This window comes from Mesoplodon densirostris, chromosome 16 (genome assembly GCF_025265405.1).
Source record: "Mesoplodon densirostris isolate mMesDen1 chromosome 16, mMesDen1 primary haplotype, whole genome shotgun sequence".
Taxonomy (NCBI): Eukaryota; Metazoa; Chordata; class Mammalia; order Artiodactyla; family Ziphiidae; genus Mesoplodon; species Mesoplodon densirostris.
In genome coordinates, this window is record NC_082676.1 from 23,073,209 (window position 1) to 23,085,218 (window position 12,010).

The 12,010-nt window shown below is 42.7% G+C and overlaps 1 protein-coding gene across 4 annotated transcripts in view; it reads left to right on the plus strand.

Annotated features, from left to right (window-relative positions):
- Positions 1-12,010, plus strand: part of NDRG3 (NDRG family member 3) — a 95,639-nt gene that overhangs the window by 18,995 nt on the left and 64,634 nt on the right. For all 4 annotated transcript variants that reach the window (XM_060120126.1, XM_060120128.1, XM_060120129.1 and 1 more), the window contains exon 2: positions 3,648-3,749. In XM_060120126.1, the coding sequence (XP_059976109.1) occupies positions 3,693-3,749 (57 nt within the window). In that variant the 5' untranslated portion in view covers positions 3,648-3,692. The remainder of the gene's footprint in view (positions 1-3,647; positions 3,750-12,010) is intronic.

The following is a 12,010-nucleotide window of genomic DNA, read 5'->3' on the forward strand; positions in this document are numbered from 1 at the left end:
AGCCTCTTAAAAATATTAATAGCTCTTAGTTCCAGGATGGGATCTGGCAGCCATATCATTTGTGCAGATGAGGGCACTGCAGGCCTTAGATCCCCAGGAGGGAGCCAGTCTGTGTAGCTGAGGGATCTGGAGATGGAGTTTTCCACCATGTGATCTTAGTTTTCTTATAGGTGTTATAAAACTGCTCATTGGCAAGGGTTCAGGGCAGTGAGAACTGAGCAGAAATTGAGTCTCTTCTGAGTGTCTGGAAGAACATGTTGGGTCCCCTGTAATGTGGAAGGTGAACATCTACTGTCTTGTTGCCAGTTCCTTAGTCACAGTGTCCTGCCTTGACTGCATTGGGCCTGGCTGATAGGGACGACCTTCTCATTTAATTTGTGCCCTTGTTTAAGTGTTTGTCCTGGCACAAACTGCATATTTCTTCATCTTTAAAAAATGCATGGGAACACTAGGTGAATGCGTCACTTTGGGGGCACCGCAGGCTTCCCTCTGTCCCTGAGGCTCCTTGACAGGCCTCCCCACGTGGAGTCACATTTGAATAATTAACATCTTGCAGCGCCCTGCTTTCAAATGAGTGAATTAAAGTAAGGAATAAAGAGGTGGGTTAGAAAAACAGTTTCAGGAAATAACCATTTTACAGGAGGGGAAAATGAAAATAGACTAAAATGTTAACAGCGGTGGTTTTTAGAAGGAAGGGCTATGAGTAAAATATCTTTTCATTATTCCATGGTTTCCACATTTTCTAAAGTGAGCACACATTACTTTTAAATAGGAAGAAGTTGTTTGAAATTGCCATTTTAAATTACTGGTAAGTAGTGAAATCCAAATGAAAAGTAGCCACAGTTTATAGTGTGATTAATAAACACAGTGAGTAGATCCCAGTTAGGCCAATATTTTGGGAGTTAACTGGGTTGAAGTGGGGACTATAAAAGAGAAATTTTAGATGCTGGCTGAAATTGGTGATAAAAAGTTCAAGCCATCTCATCCCGTTTTGAAGTGTGACTGATATGAAAATAAAATAAAAATTCAGTTCCTGGGCATTCAGTAGCTCAGTCAAGTTTATAGAATACCTGGGATCTGAGAAAAGAACCATGTCCTATAGGGAGGTTAAATATCGGGCTTGTGCTCTCTAACTGGTACAGATGTTTGGGGTCCTGCTATTGGCATCTGGGGTCCATAGTTTGAGCAGTGGTCCCTATTGGCACCCTCTGGGTTCTTCAGAGTAATGGTAGAAGAGGTCTTATTAGTCAGCCTTGATGTAGTCATAGTTGAGAGCAGGATTTATTTTGGTGTATTGGTCATTAATAGCTAAGAGTTTGCCTGGAGCACATACCCTCTCCATAGCTAACCAAGTCAAAGCCATACATCCTATCTCTGGAGGGAAAAACAGAAAAGTGGATTAATATAATAAACTAGTATCTTGTGAAGGATTCCCATCAATCAGAAGTAATTGCTTTTTTTTTTTGAGGTATGCGGGCCTCTCACCGTTATGGCCTCTCCCGCTGCGGAGCACAGGCTCCGGACGCGCAGGCTCAGCGGCCATGGCTCACGGGCCCAGCCGCTCCGCGGCATGTGGGATCCTCCCAGACCGGGGCACGAACCTGTATCCCCCTGCATCGGCAGGCGGACTCTCAACCACTGCGCCACCAGGGAAGCCCGTCTGGCTCTTCTTTTTATTTCTCATTTTGTAGTTAGCTTTATAGATAGCTGTCGTCCCTACTCTTTAGTAAGCTCCTGGAAGGCAGGGACCTTCTTTGTATCGTCCATAATGCTGTGCACAGTGAGTACTCAATACATGGTTGTTGAATGTCTGAATTCCCAACTCATGAATTTAGCATTTTCCCTGCAAGGCCAAGGCAGAGGAGATGAAGCCTAGAGCTTTGAAGTCTGGGTGGGAATCACCTGCATGCAGTATCCAGGATTTGCCGCCTCTCCCCATGGCTTCCTTACAGTAGGATGGAGGCTTTGCCTCTCGATTCCAACTTTCCCTAACTTCCCCCTCTTTGTACTAGTTACCTATTGCTATGTAATAAATCACTCCAAAACAAAGTTATATGTTAAGTCTCATGGTCCTGGGTCAGGAATTGGCGAGCAGGCTTGGCAGGGCAGCTCAGGATCTCTCATGCGGTTGCAGTCAGACGTCTCCAGGGCTGCAGTCGTCTGCGGTCTTGACTGGGGCTGGAGGATCCATTTGTGAGGTGGCTCACTCACATGGCTGGTAGGTTGGTTCTGACAAGTTGGTTCTTTTCCCCAGAGGGCTATTTGAATGTCCTCACTATATGGTGACTGGCTTCCCCCAGAGCTAGTGAATCAAGACTACAGTGTCTTAAAACAGAAATTATAATGCCTTTTATATTGTTGCTTCAGAAGTCACATATTGTTGCTTCTGCCATATTCTGTTACTTACACAGGCCATCCCTGATTTTTTTGGATGGGAGATTACACATGAGTGCAAGTATCAGGAGTCAAGGACCCTTGGGCTCATTGGAGGCCATGGTGGAGGCTGGCTGCCATACTCTCCATCTACTGCTTTGATTCCCCAGGTGAAGGCTAGTGAGCTTAGCCTTGGTTTATCTGTTTATCCTAGGCTACAGCATTAACCTTTAATTTTTGTTCTCCCTTAATCCACCCTCCAAACTGTTGCTTTCTGAAGTGTAACTGTGAGCGTGTTGTTCTCTTACTTATACAAAGTAACTAAAATGGATTCTCCATGAAGGCAAAGACTATTGTATTAAGTATCTGTTGCTGCATAAAAATATTACTGCAACCTTAGTGGTTTAAAACAACACACATGGACTTCCCTGGTGGCACAGTGGTTGAGAGTCCGCCTGCCGATGCAGGGGAAGCGGGTTCGTGCCCTGGTCCAGGAATATCCCACATGCCGCGGAGCAGCTGGGCCCGTGAGCCATGGCCGCTGAGCCTGCGCCTCCGGAGCCTGTGCTCCACAACGGGAGAGGCCACAGCAGTGAGAGGCCCGCGTACTGCAAAAAAAAAAAAAAGTAGAAAACAACACACATTTATCATCTCAGTTTCAGGGGGTTGGGATTCCAGCTGGGTTGACTGGGTCCTCTGCAAGGCTGCAATCAAGGTTCTGGTCAGGGCTGGCTTCTCATCTGAGGCTCGACGGGGGAAGGATCCACTTCCAGGCCCATATGGTTGTTGGCAGCCGTCAGTTCCTTGCAGGTGGTTGGACTGAGCATCCCAGTTTCTTGCTCTTTTGGCTGGAGGCTCTTTCTTACCACATGACCCTCTCACAACATGTCAACTTGCTTCTTCAAAACCAGCAGGGGAAAGTGTGTCTCTCCTCAAGACAGATGTTAAATATTTTTGTAATGTAATCATACACAGATACTCATGTACATTCCATCACTTTTGCCATATTCTAATGGCTAAAAGCAAGCCATGGGTCCCACCCACACTCAATTGGTGGGGTGGGGAATTATGCATGGGTGTGAATGCTAGGAGGTACAGAGATCACGGAGGCCACCTTTAGAGTCTGTTTGCCCTAAGCATCTAGTCTAATGTGTCTTCAGCACCCTGAGCCATGCATGACACATACTAAGCTCTAATATTTGAATGAATGGGTGTAGTGTGACTATTATGTTTCCAGCTCCTAGTTGAAGCCTTTTGCTTCTCTTCCGTTTCAGAGTCACTGGTTTCTTCTTGAGAATCCTCTACTCTCATCTGTGCTCATGGATGAACTTCAGGATGTTCAACTCACAGAGATCAAACCACTTCTAAATGATAAGGTAAAGACTGCTGTTGTCACTAAAATGTATGTAAGTCTTTTCTTCTGTGATTAGTTCATTTTCTATATTATCTAAATAGTACCTAACTCAAAACATATTTAACTTGACTTTCTATGGAGAGAATACTTTAAAAAATATATTGCTTAACCTTCTTCTTGATGTCTTGCCTCCCTTTCTTCCTACTTTTGTTTCCATTGGCCAAATTCAATCAAGTTATCCTTGGAATTTTCTTGTTTTACAGATAGAGATGTTAAGCAGACAGTGTGAGAGTGGGTTTGACTTAGAATCCAGGTGTCTTGACTTTCAGTTTCTATAAGGAAAACTTAACATCCATGGCTGGTGATGTACACAGGCTGCAGTGCTCTCTTTAAAATTTGTCAAGCCTGTGATGTGACCTTTCTGTTTACGTTGAGGTTTTCATCAGGGATGCCTGGATGTTGGTAATACACCTCATTTTTATGTTCATGTCAGAGAGCTACACAATAAGCATCATAGTTAACAGCCACCAGGATTCAGCAAGTAAAGAGTGCTGTGATGGTGGGAGTTACCAAAAAGCTAAGAAAGGCTTATCTGCTCTCCTCTCCCTCTCCATTCAGTAAATGTGCCTGAAATTCTGTCTTTTCAGCCCTATTCTTTTGGTTTATTGTCATGGTCCCCTATTAAAATACTGTTCTAGCTTGGTGTGGATGAGTCCATGGCATCCTTTCCTGAGGGAAGTATTGTTGGAGAGTAAGGGTAAAGATGGGTGAGGTCAGGATGGGGGCAGGGGCTATACCAGAAGATGCTGTTGCCTGTTATCTCTTTTGCCTAAAGCAAGGCCCTTCACCTACAACTTCTGGGGCTGTTGACCTACTGTGTGTTCGTTAATTTGCTGTTGAAACCTGTCAACCCCATTTTCGTCCCTGTGACCTCATCTCCATCCCCACTCCCACTCCTTCCTGTATCTTTCACCAGATTTCTTGCTCTCTCCCTTGGCAAGCTGCACACTTTTTTAAAACCCCCATTTGGTTTCTTCTGCTGCTTCCCTTCATGTTTTCAGAAAACTCTCTCCTTTAAGCCCTGTCTTTTGGTGCATGTGAAGAGCTGTCCCCAAAATGATTTGCTACAAAGAGGAGGAAGGAAATAAAATCTGCATCTGTAAAGCTTATGTATAGCCACAGAAATGAATAGTTACAGGGCAAGTGGGGGTAGGCAGTTTAGCTTCAGGAAGGTAGTAACTTATCCTAAACCTGGCTGATAGTCAGAATCAGCTGGGGAATTGTTTCAAAATACAGATTCCTGGGCCCCACTCTAGAACAACTAAATTGGAATCTGAGGGGAGGGGGACAGGACACACACACTTCTCTATCATCAGTGGTCCTCAACCTTGGCTGCTTATTGGAGTTACTTGGGGAGATTTAAAAATGACCGATGCCTAGGTCCTACCTCCAGAGGTTCTAATTGAACTGGTCCGGGGTGAACTTTTTTAACAGCTTCCAAAATTGAGAACCACACCTAAAGTGATTCTGATTAGACAACATTGGAAACCCATGACCTGATGGATCTCAGACATTTGAGGACTAGGACACAGATAAGAGGAGGATTCTTCCTTGACCCCGGAAATCCACAGGATGCCTGAGGCACCTACATGAAGAGTTGCAGGAGGGACTTCCCTGGCGGTCCAGTGGTTAAGACTCTGCACTTCCACTGCAGGGGGTACGGGTTCGATCCCTGGTCGGGGAACTAAGATCCTGCATGCCGCGCAGCGTGGCCAAAAAAAGAGTTGCAGGAGTTAATTGACTGGATATCTCGTAGAGAAGGCAGCTGGAAAAGAAAAGATTTGGTGACCATAACCACAGAAAAGCATTGAATTAACATCTGGGTCCTCATCTCTGAGGCCATAGTGATTCCTCAGCTATGTCTGATGTGTGCCCAAGTTCTCTGAACAGAATTGTGTCCCCTCCCCTAAAATTCATATGTTGAAGCCCTAGCTCCCTATGTGACTTTATTGGAGATAAGGCCTTTAAGGAGGTGACTAAGGTTAAATGAGGTCATATGGTAGAGCCCTAATCCAGTAGAATTGGTGGCTTTACAAGAAGACTGGGGGAGAGGAAAAGAGAGAGATCCACCCTCCACTCCCACTCCTGGCCAGGTGAGGATACATCTGCAAGCCAAGAAGGGAGCTCTCACCAAAAAATGAACCCTGCTGGAACCTTGGTCTTGGACATCCAGCTTCCAGAACTGTGAGAAGATAAATTTCTGTTGTTTAAGCCACTCAGGCAGCCTGAGCAGTCTAAGATACCAAGCATTGTCTCACTCCTTCACATCTGTTAGCTCTTCTTTGATAAGCCTGTGCTGTTCCTACCCACTTCCCACGCTCTATCTCCCTCCCTCCTCTTCCTGGGAAGTGCTTCTAGCCCATCACTATTCATGAGCACTGTCCTGCTCCAGCCAAGCTTTACTGAAGTAGACTGGCAAGAGGGCCCTCTTCAGATGGTATCATTCCCAAAGCATTCTACCTCATCACACCCCACACTCCACCAGTATATCAGTGCTTCTAGCTTGGCCCAATAAGTGGGTGCTTTTGCATTATTTTGAAAGGTATAATGGTGATAATAATAATAATAATAATCCATTATTTCATTTGATCCTCCCAAAGGCCTGGCGATGTAGGACACACAGATCAATTTATTTGCATATTGCTGATGAGGAAACTAGGGCTAAGAAAGCTGAAGTAGCTTACTCAGATTGTGTACCTAAGAACCCCTGCTGTATGGCAGGATTCTCAATCTTGGCACTGTAAATGTTTTGGGCTAGATAATTATTTATTGTGGGAGACTGTCCTGTGCATTGTAGGGTGTTTAACAGCACCCTTGGTCTCTACCCACTAGATGCCAGTAGTACCCCGGAGTCATGACAATGAAAAATGTCTCCAAACATTGTCAGATGTCTCCTGGGGGGGTGGGCAGCATCTCCCCATTTGAGAACCACTGCTGTTAGGGTATAAGCCTCCAGGTTTGACTAGGAAATGTCTTGAAATTTTTTGTTTTTGGGGAAGTTTTATTTTGCCTAATAGCCTATCCTGCTATTATTTATTAAGCACTTTTTATGTGCCAGGTGCTTTACATACCTTCTCTCTTTTAACCATCAGAATATCCCTTTGAAGTAGATAGTATTCCTCACTTAGCAGATGAAAATCTGACTGAAAGATGGGCTTGCCCTGTCAGTAAGTGGCCAAGCCAGGACTGAAACCCAAACCTTTCCTACTCCACAACCTGAGGCCTTTCCACTGTGTTCACACTATAGATATTTTGGCATCAGCTCTGAGGCTTGCCCTCTCTCTTTAAGGAGAAGCTTAGAGGCACGTATTATTTCACTTCCTCTTTCTGTCCGTTCTCCTCATAGACACTCTTAGCCAGAGACATCGCTGTGCCCTTCCAGGCTTCAGGGAGCTAAAGGAAGTCTAGACCCAACCTGTAATGCAGAAATTTGTCCTGAGCTGACTATAAGGAAGCATTCTCAAAATAGCTTTAGGCGAGGCTTATGTTAACTTTTCTCTTGTTGTTTGTTGGTACTTTTCCCATTTACTTTTAGTATGCCTGTGATTTTGTCTACGGCTCAGAATTGTGAAGAAGTGGGTAATTTTGCCGTGCTTGTTTTGGCTCCAGTGATGAAAAGAAGCACCTGCCGGCACTTCTGTTTGTTTTTTTGGAGGCAGATATCGCACAGGAATGTGAAATGATTTTTTTAAAAATAACATTTAACCATTTTCAGAGCACTTTCACAAATACTATCTAATTTGAATCTCCTGACCTCTTGTGAAGTAGGTAGTTAAAGGTATTTTTAGCTCCATTTTACAGATGAGGCTCAGAGAGGTTATATGAGTTGTCTAACATTGGTGTCTAGTGAGGTGGTGAAGCCGGGACTAGACCCCACAGCTGTTGACTTCAGCCTGGATCAGGGGGTCTAGGGCTCTTCCCACCATATGCTGCCCTTGTAGCTGGTTGTTCCAACCTCTTCACCCAACAGACCTTGTACAAGCAGGAGAGCTGGCTGGTTTGTGCTTCATTTTCCCTGCCCTCCTCTACCTACTGTTAGTTCAGATACTGCTGAGCCTGTGAAAGCTGAAGACCAGGCTTGAGAAAATAAATAGTAGACCACAGTTGGCTTCAGCAAAATTGAGGACCTATCAAGAAGGGGAATAAATACTTAGTGGGGGGAACAGAAACAAGTTATTTGCTTTGGTTGTTACAGTAGAAAGTGAGGTAGACCCTAAGGGAGGATATTATAAGAGGAAGCAGGGAGAACCCAAGGATGAGCATTTTTGTAACCTCCAGGGCAACAGAGACAGGCCAAAGGATTTATGCCAATGTCTCTTTTAAAAAAACAACACAGGGCTTCCCTGGTGGCTCAGTGATTAAGAATCCGCCTGCCGGTGTAGGGGACACGGGTTCAAGCCCTGGTTCGGGAAGATCCTGCATGCCGTGGAGCAACTAAGCCTGTGCGCCACAACTGCTGAGCCTGTGCTCTAGAGCCTGCGAGCCACAACTACTGAGCCCACATGCCACAACTACTGAAGCCTGCGCGCTTAAAGCCTGTGCTCCACAACAAGAGAAGCCACTGCAATGAGAAGCCCTTGCACTGCAATGAAGAGTAGCCTCAGCTTGCCGCAACTAGAGAAAGCTGCGCAGAGCAACAAAGAACTAAGGCAGCCAGAAATAAATAAGTTAAATAAATAAATTAAAAACAAAAACAAAAAAACCCCACAGATTTATTGACATTTTCATTAAAGAGTATTTGTGAAGTGCAGCATTGCTTGTACAGTTCCCCATCTTTCTCCTTTCTACAATAATCTAAAAAGGATTATTGTCCTTTTTTAGTAGAAATGCCATATTTTATTCTCTTTGACTGTTTTTAATCAGCTTGTTTCTAAAACTTTTACTGTCATAACAACTCCTCCTAAATCACTAAAGTGATTTAGTTCTGAGCTCAAGTGCACGTAACCCTTCCTCTTTGGTATTCATTTCTTACTCAAATTGAGTATCTCTATTTTGATATGCTCATAATCTATTCCAAAATGATATTTATTGCATTTACTAAGTGCCAGAACTGGGAATAGAGTGGTGAATCGGACACAGCCCCCCACATCAAGTTCACAGAACAGGTAGATTTGCCCCAAATCTCTTCCTGTTGGTAGTTGGTTCTAAGGTCTTATGTATCTTGTCTTTCCATTATATTGTTGCTTTCTGTCTTTTGACAACTCTGTGCATTGACTAGATCTCATGTTGGGAAATTACATTTCTCTTCTCTCTAGCAGTTCCTTGTTTTTCAAACTTTCCTCCTTACCTTCCCCACCTTATTTCATACTTCTCTTCATACACTGATGTATTCTCCGTTGCTTTTTGCTTATTCTCCAGCCTTGAACTGAGAGAATTACTTGTTTTTAATTCACTTTCTTGAGCTGCTTCATTTACCTTCTGCATTTGGCACTGAGCCTCAACAGGATACATTCCCCTTAGTTGGCTTCTACCTTGACTGCAACTTTCAGTAATGACTTCTTTTTTTCCTTGAGTTATTCTTTTTTTCTCTTCCTCCACATTATTCTATTTAAAATTTTTTTTCTTGAATCCCTTTCTGCTACTTAAGTCTGCTTAGTGCAAGAATCTCTCTGAACATGGAATTAATGGTATATTCAAAATGGACAGAAAATAGAAAGAAAGCACACAGAGCCTGAAACTTCTGGAAGTTTTGTTGGAGTGGAACCTTGTACCACAAATATAAGAGACAAATAAGTCCCCAGGGAGGTCTTTCTCCTTCCAGAGTCTAACAAGTGAGTAGTATTGAAATTTTTTTTGTTTTGGCCATGCTGCGTTGGATGCAGGATCCTAGTTCCCCAAGCCCTCCTGCAGTGTAAGTGCGGAGTCTTAACCACTGGACTGCCAGGGAAGTCCCCAGTAGTACTGAATTTTTAATGAGTTCAGAGAATTTGGCTTCAGTTGACTGCGCTCAACTGAGGACCAGCTAATGAAAGTCATTCAGAAACTCTGGATCCACCAGAGGGCAGACAGCAGAAGCAAGAGGAACTACAGTCCTGCAGCCTGTGGAACAAGAACCACATTCACAGAAGGGTAGACAAGATGAAAAGGCAGAGGGCTATGTACCAGATGAAGGAACAAGATAAAACCCCAGAAAAACAACTAAATGAAATGGAGATAGGCAATCTTCAAGAAAAAGAATTCAGAATCATGATAGTAAAGATGCTCCAGGACCTCGGAAAAAGAATGGAGGCAAAGATCGAGAAGATGCAAGAAATGCTAAACAAAGACCTAGAAGAATTAAAGAACAAACAAACAGAGATGAACAATACAATAACTGAAATGAAAAATACACTGGAAGGAATCAATAGCAGCATAACTGAGGCAAAAGAATGGAAAAGTGACCTGGAAGACAGAATGCTGGAATTCACTGCAGCAGAACACAATAAAGAAAAAAGAATGAAAAGAAATGAAGACAGCCTAAGAGACCTCTGGGACAACATTAAACGCAACAACATTCGCATTATAGGGACCCCAGAAGGAGAAGAGAGAGAGAAAGGACCCGAGAAAATATTTGAAGAGATTATAGTCGAAAACTTCCCTAACGTGGGAAAGGAAACAGCCACCCAAGTCCAGGAAGCACAGAGAGTCCCATACAGGATAAACCCAAGGAGAAACATGCTGAGACACATAGTAATCAAATTGGCAAAAATTAAAGACAAAGAAAAATTATTGAAAGCAGCAAGGGAAAAACGACAAATAACATACAAGGAAACTCCCATAAGGTTAACAGATGATTTCTCAGCAGAAACTCTACAAGCCAGAAGGGAGTGACATGATATACTTCAAATGATGAAAGGGAAGAACCTACAACCAAGATTACTCTACCCGGCAAGGATCTCATTCAGATTTGATGGAGAAATCAAAAGCTTTACAGACAAGCAAAAGCTAAGGGAATTCAGCACCACCAAACCAGCTCTACAACAAATGCTAAAGGAACTTCTCTAAGTGGGAAACACAAGACAGGAAAAGGACCTACAAAAACAAACCCAAAACAATTAAGAAAATGGTCATAGGGACATACATATCGATAATTACCTTAAACGTGAATGGATTAAATGCTCCAACCAAAAGAAACAGGCTTGCTGAATGGATACAAACACAAGACCCATATATATGCTGTCTACAACAGACCCACTTCAGACCTAGGGACACATACAGACTGAAAGTGAGGGGATGGAAAAAGATATTCCATGCAAATGGAAATCAAAAGAAAGCTGGAGTAGCAATACTCATATGAGATAAAATGGACTTTAAAATAAAGAATGTTACAAGAGACAAGGAAGGACACCACATAATGATCAAGGGATCAATCCAAGAAGAAGACATAACAATTATAAATATATATGCACTCAACATAGGAGCACCTCAATACATAAGGCAACTGCTAACAGCTATAAAAGAGGAAATCGACAGAAACACAATAATAGTGGGGGACTTTAACACCTCACTTACACCAATGGACAGATCATCCAAACAGAAAATTAATAAGGAAACACAAGCTTAAATGACACAATACACCAGCTAGATTTAATTGATATTTATGGGACGTTCCACTCAAAAACAGCAGATTACACTTTCTTCGCAAGTGCGCAGGGAACATTCTCCAGGATAGATCACATCTTGGGTCACAAATCAATCCTCAGTAAATTTAAGAAAATTGAAATCATATCAAGCATCTTTTCTGACCACAACACTATGAGATTAGAAATCAATTACAGGGAAAAAAATGTAAAAAACACAAACACATGGAGGCTAAACAATACATTACTAAATAACCAAGAGATCACTGAAGAAATCAAAGAGGAAATCAGAAAATACCTAGAGACAAATGACAATGAAAACACAACGATCCAAAACCTTTGGGATGCAGCAAAAACAGTTCTAAGAGGGAAGTTTATAGCTATACAAGCCTACCTCAGGAAACAAGAAGATTCTCAAACAATCTAACCTTACACCTAAAGGAACTAGAGAAAGAAGAACAAACAAAACTGAAGGTTAGCAGAAGGAAAGACATCATAAAGCTCAGAGCAGAAATAAATGAAATAGAAACAAAGAAAACAGTAGCAAAGAACAATAAAACTAAAAGGTGGTTCTTTGAGAAGATAAACAAAATTGATAAACCATTAGCCAGACTCATCAAGGAAAAGAGAGAGAGGACTCAGATCAATAAAATTAGAAATGAAA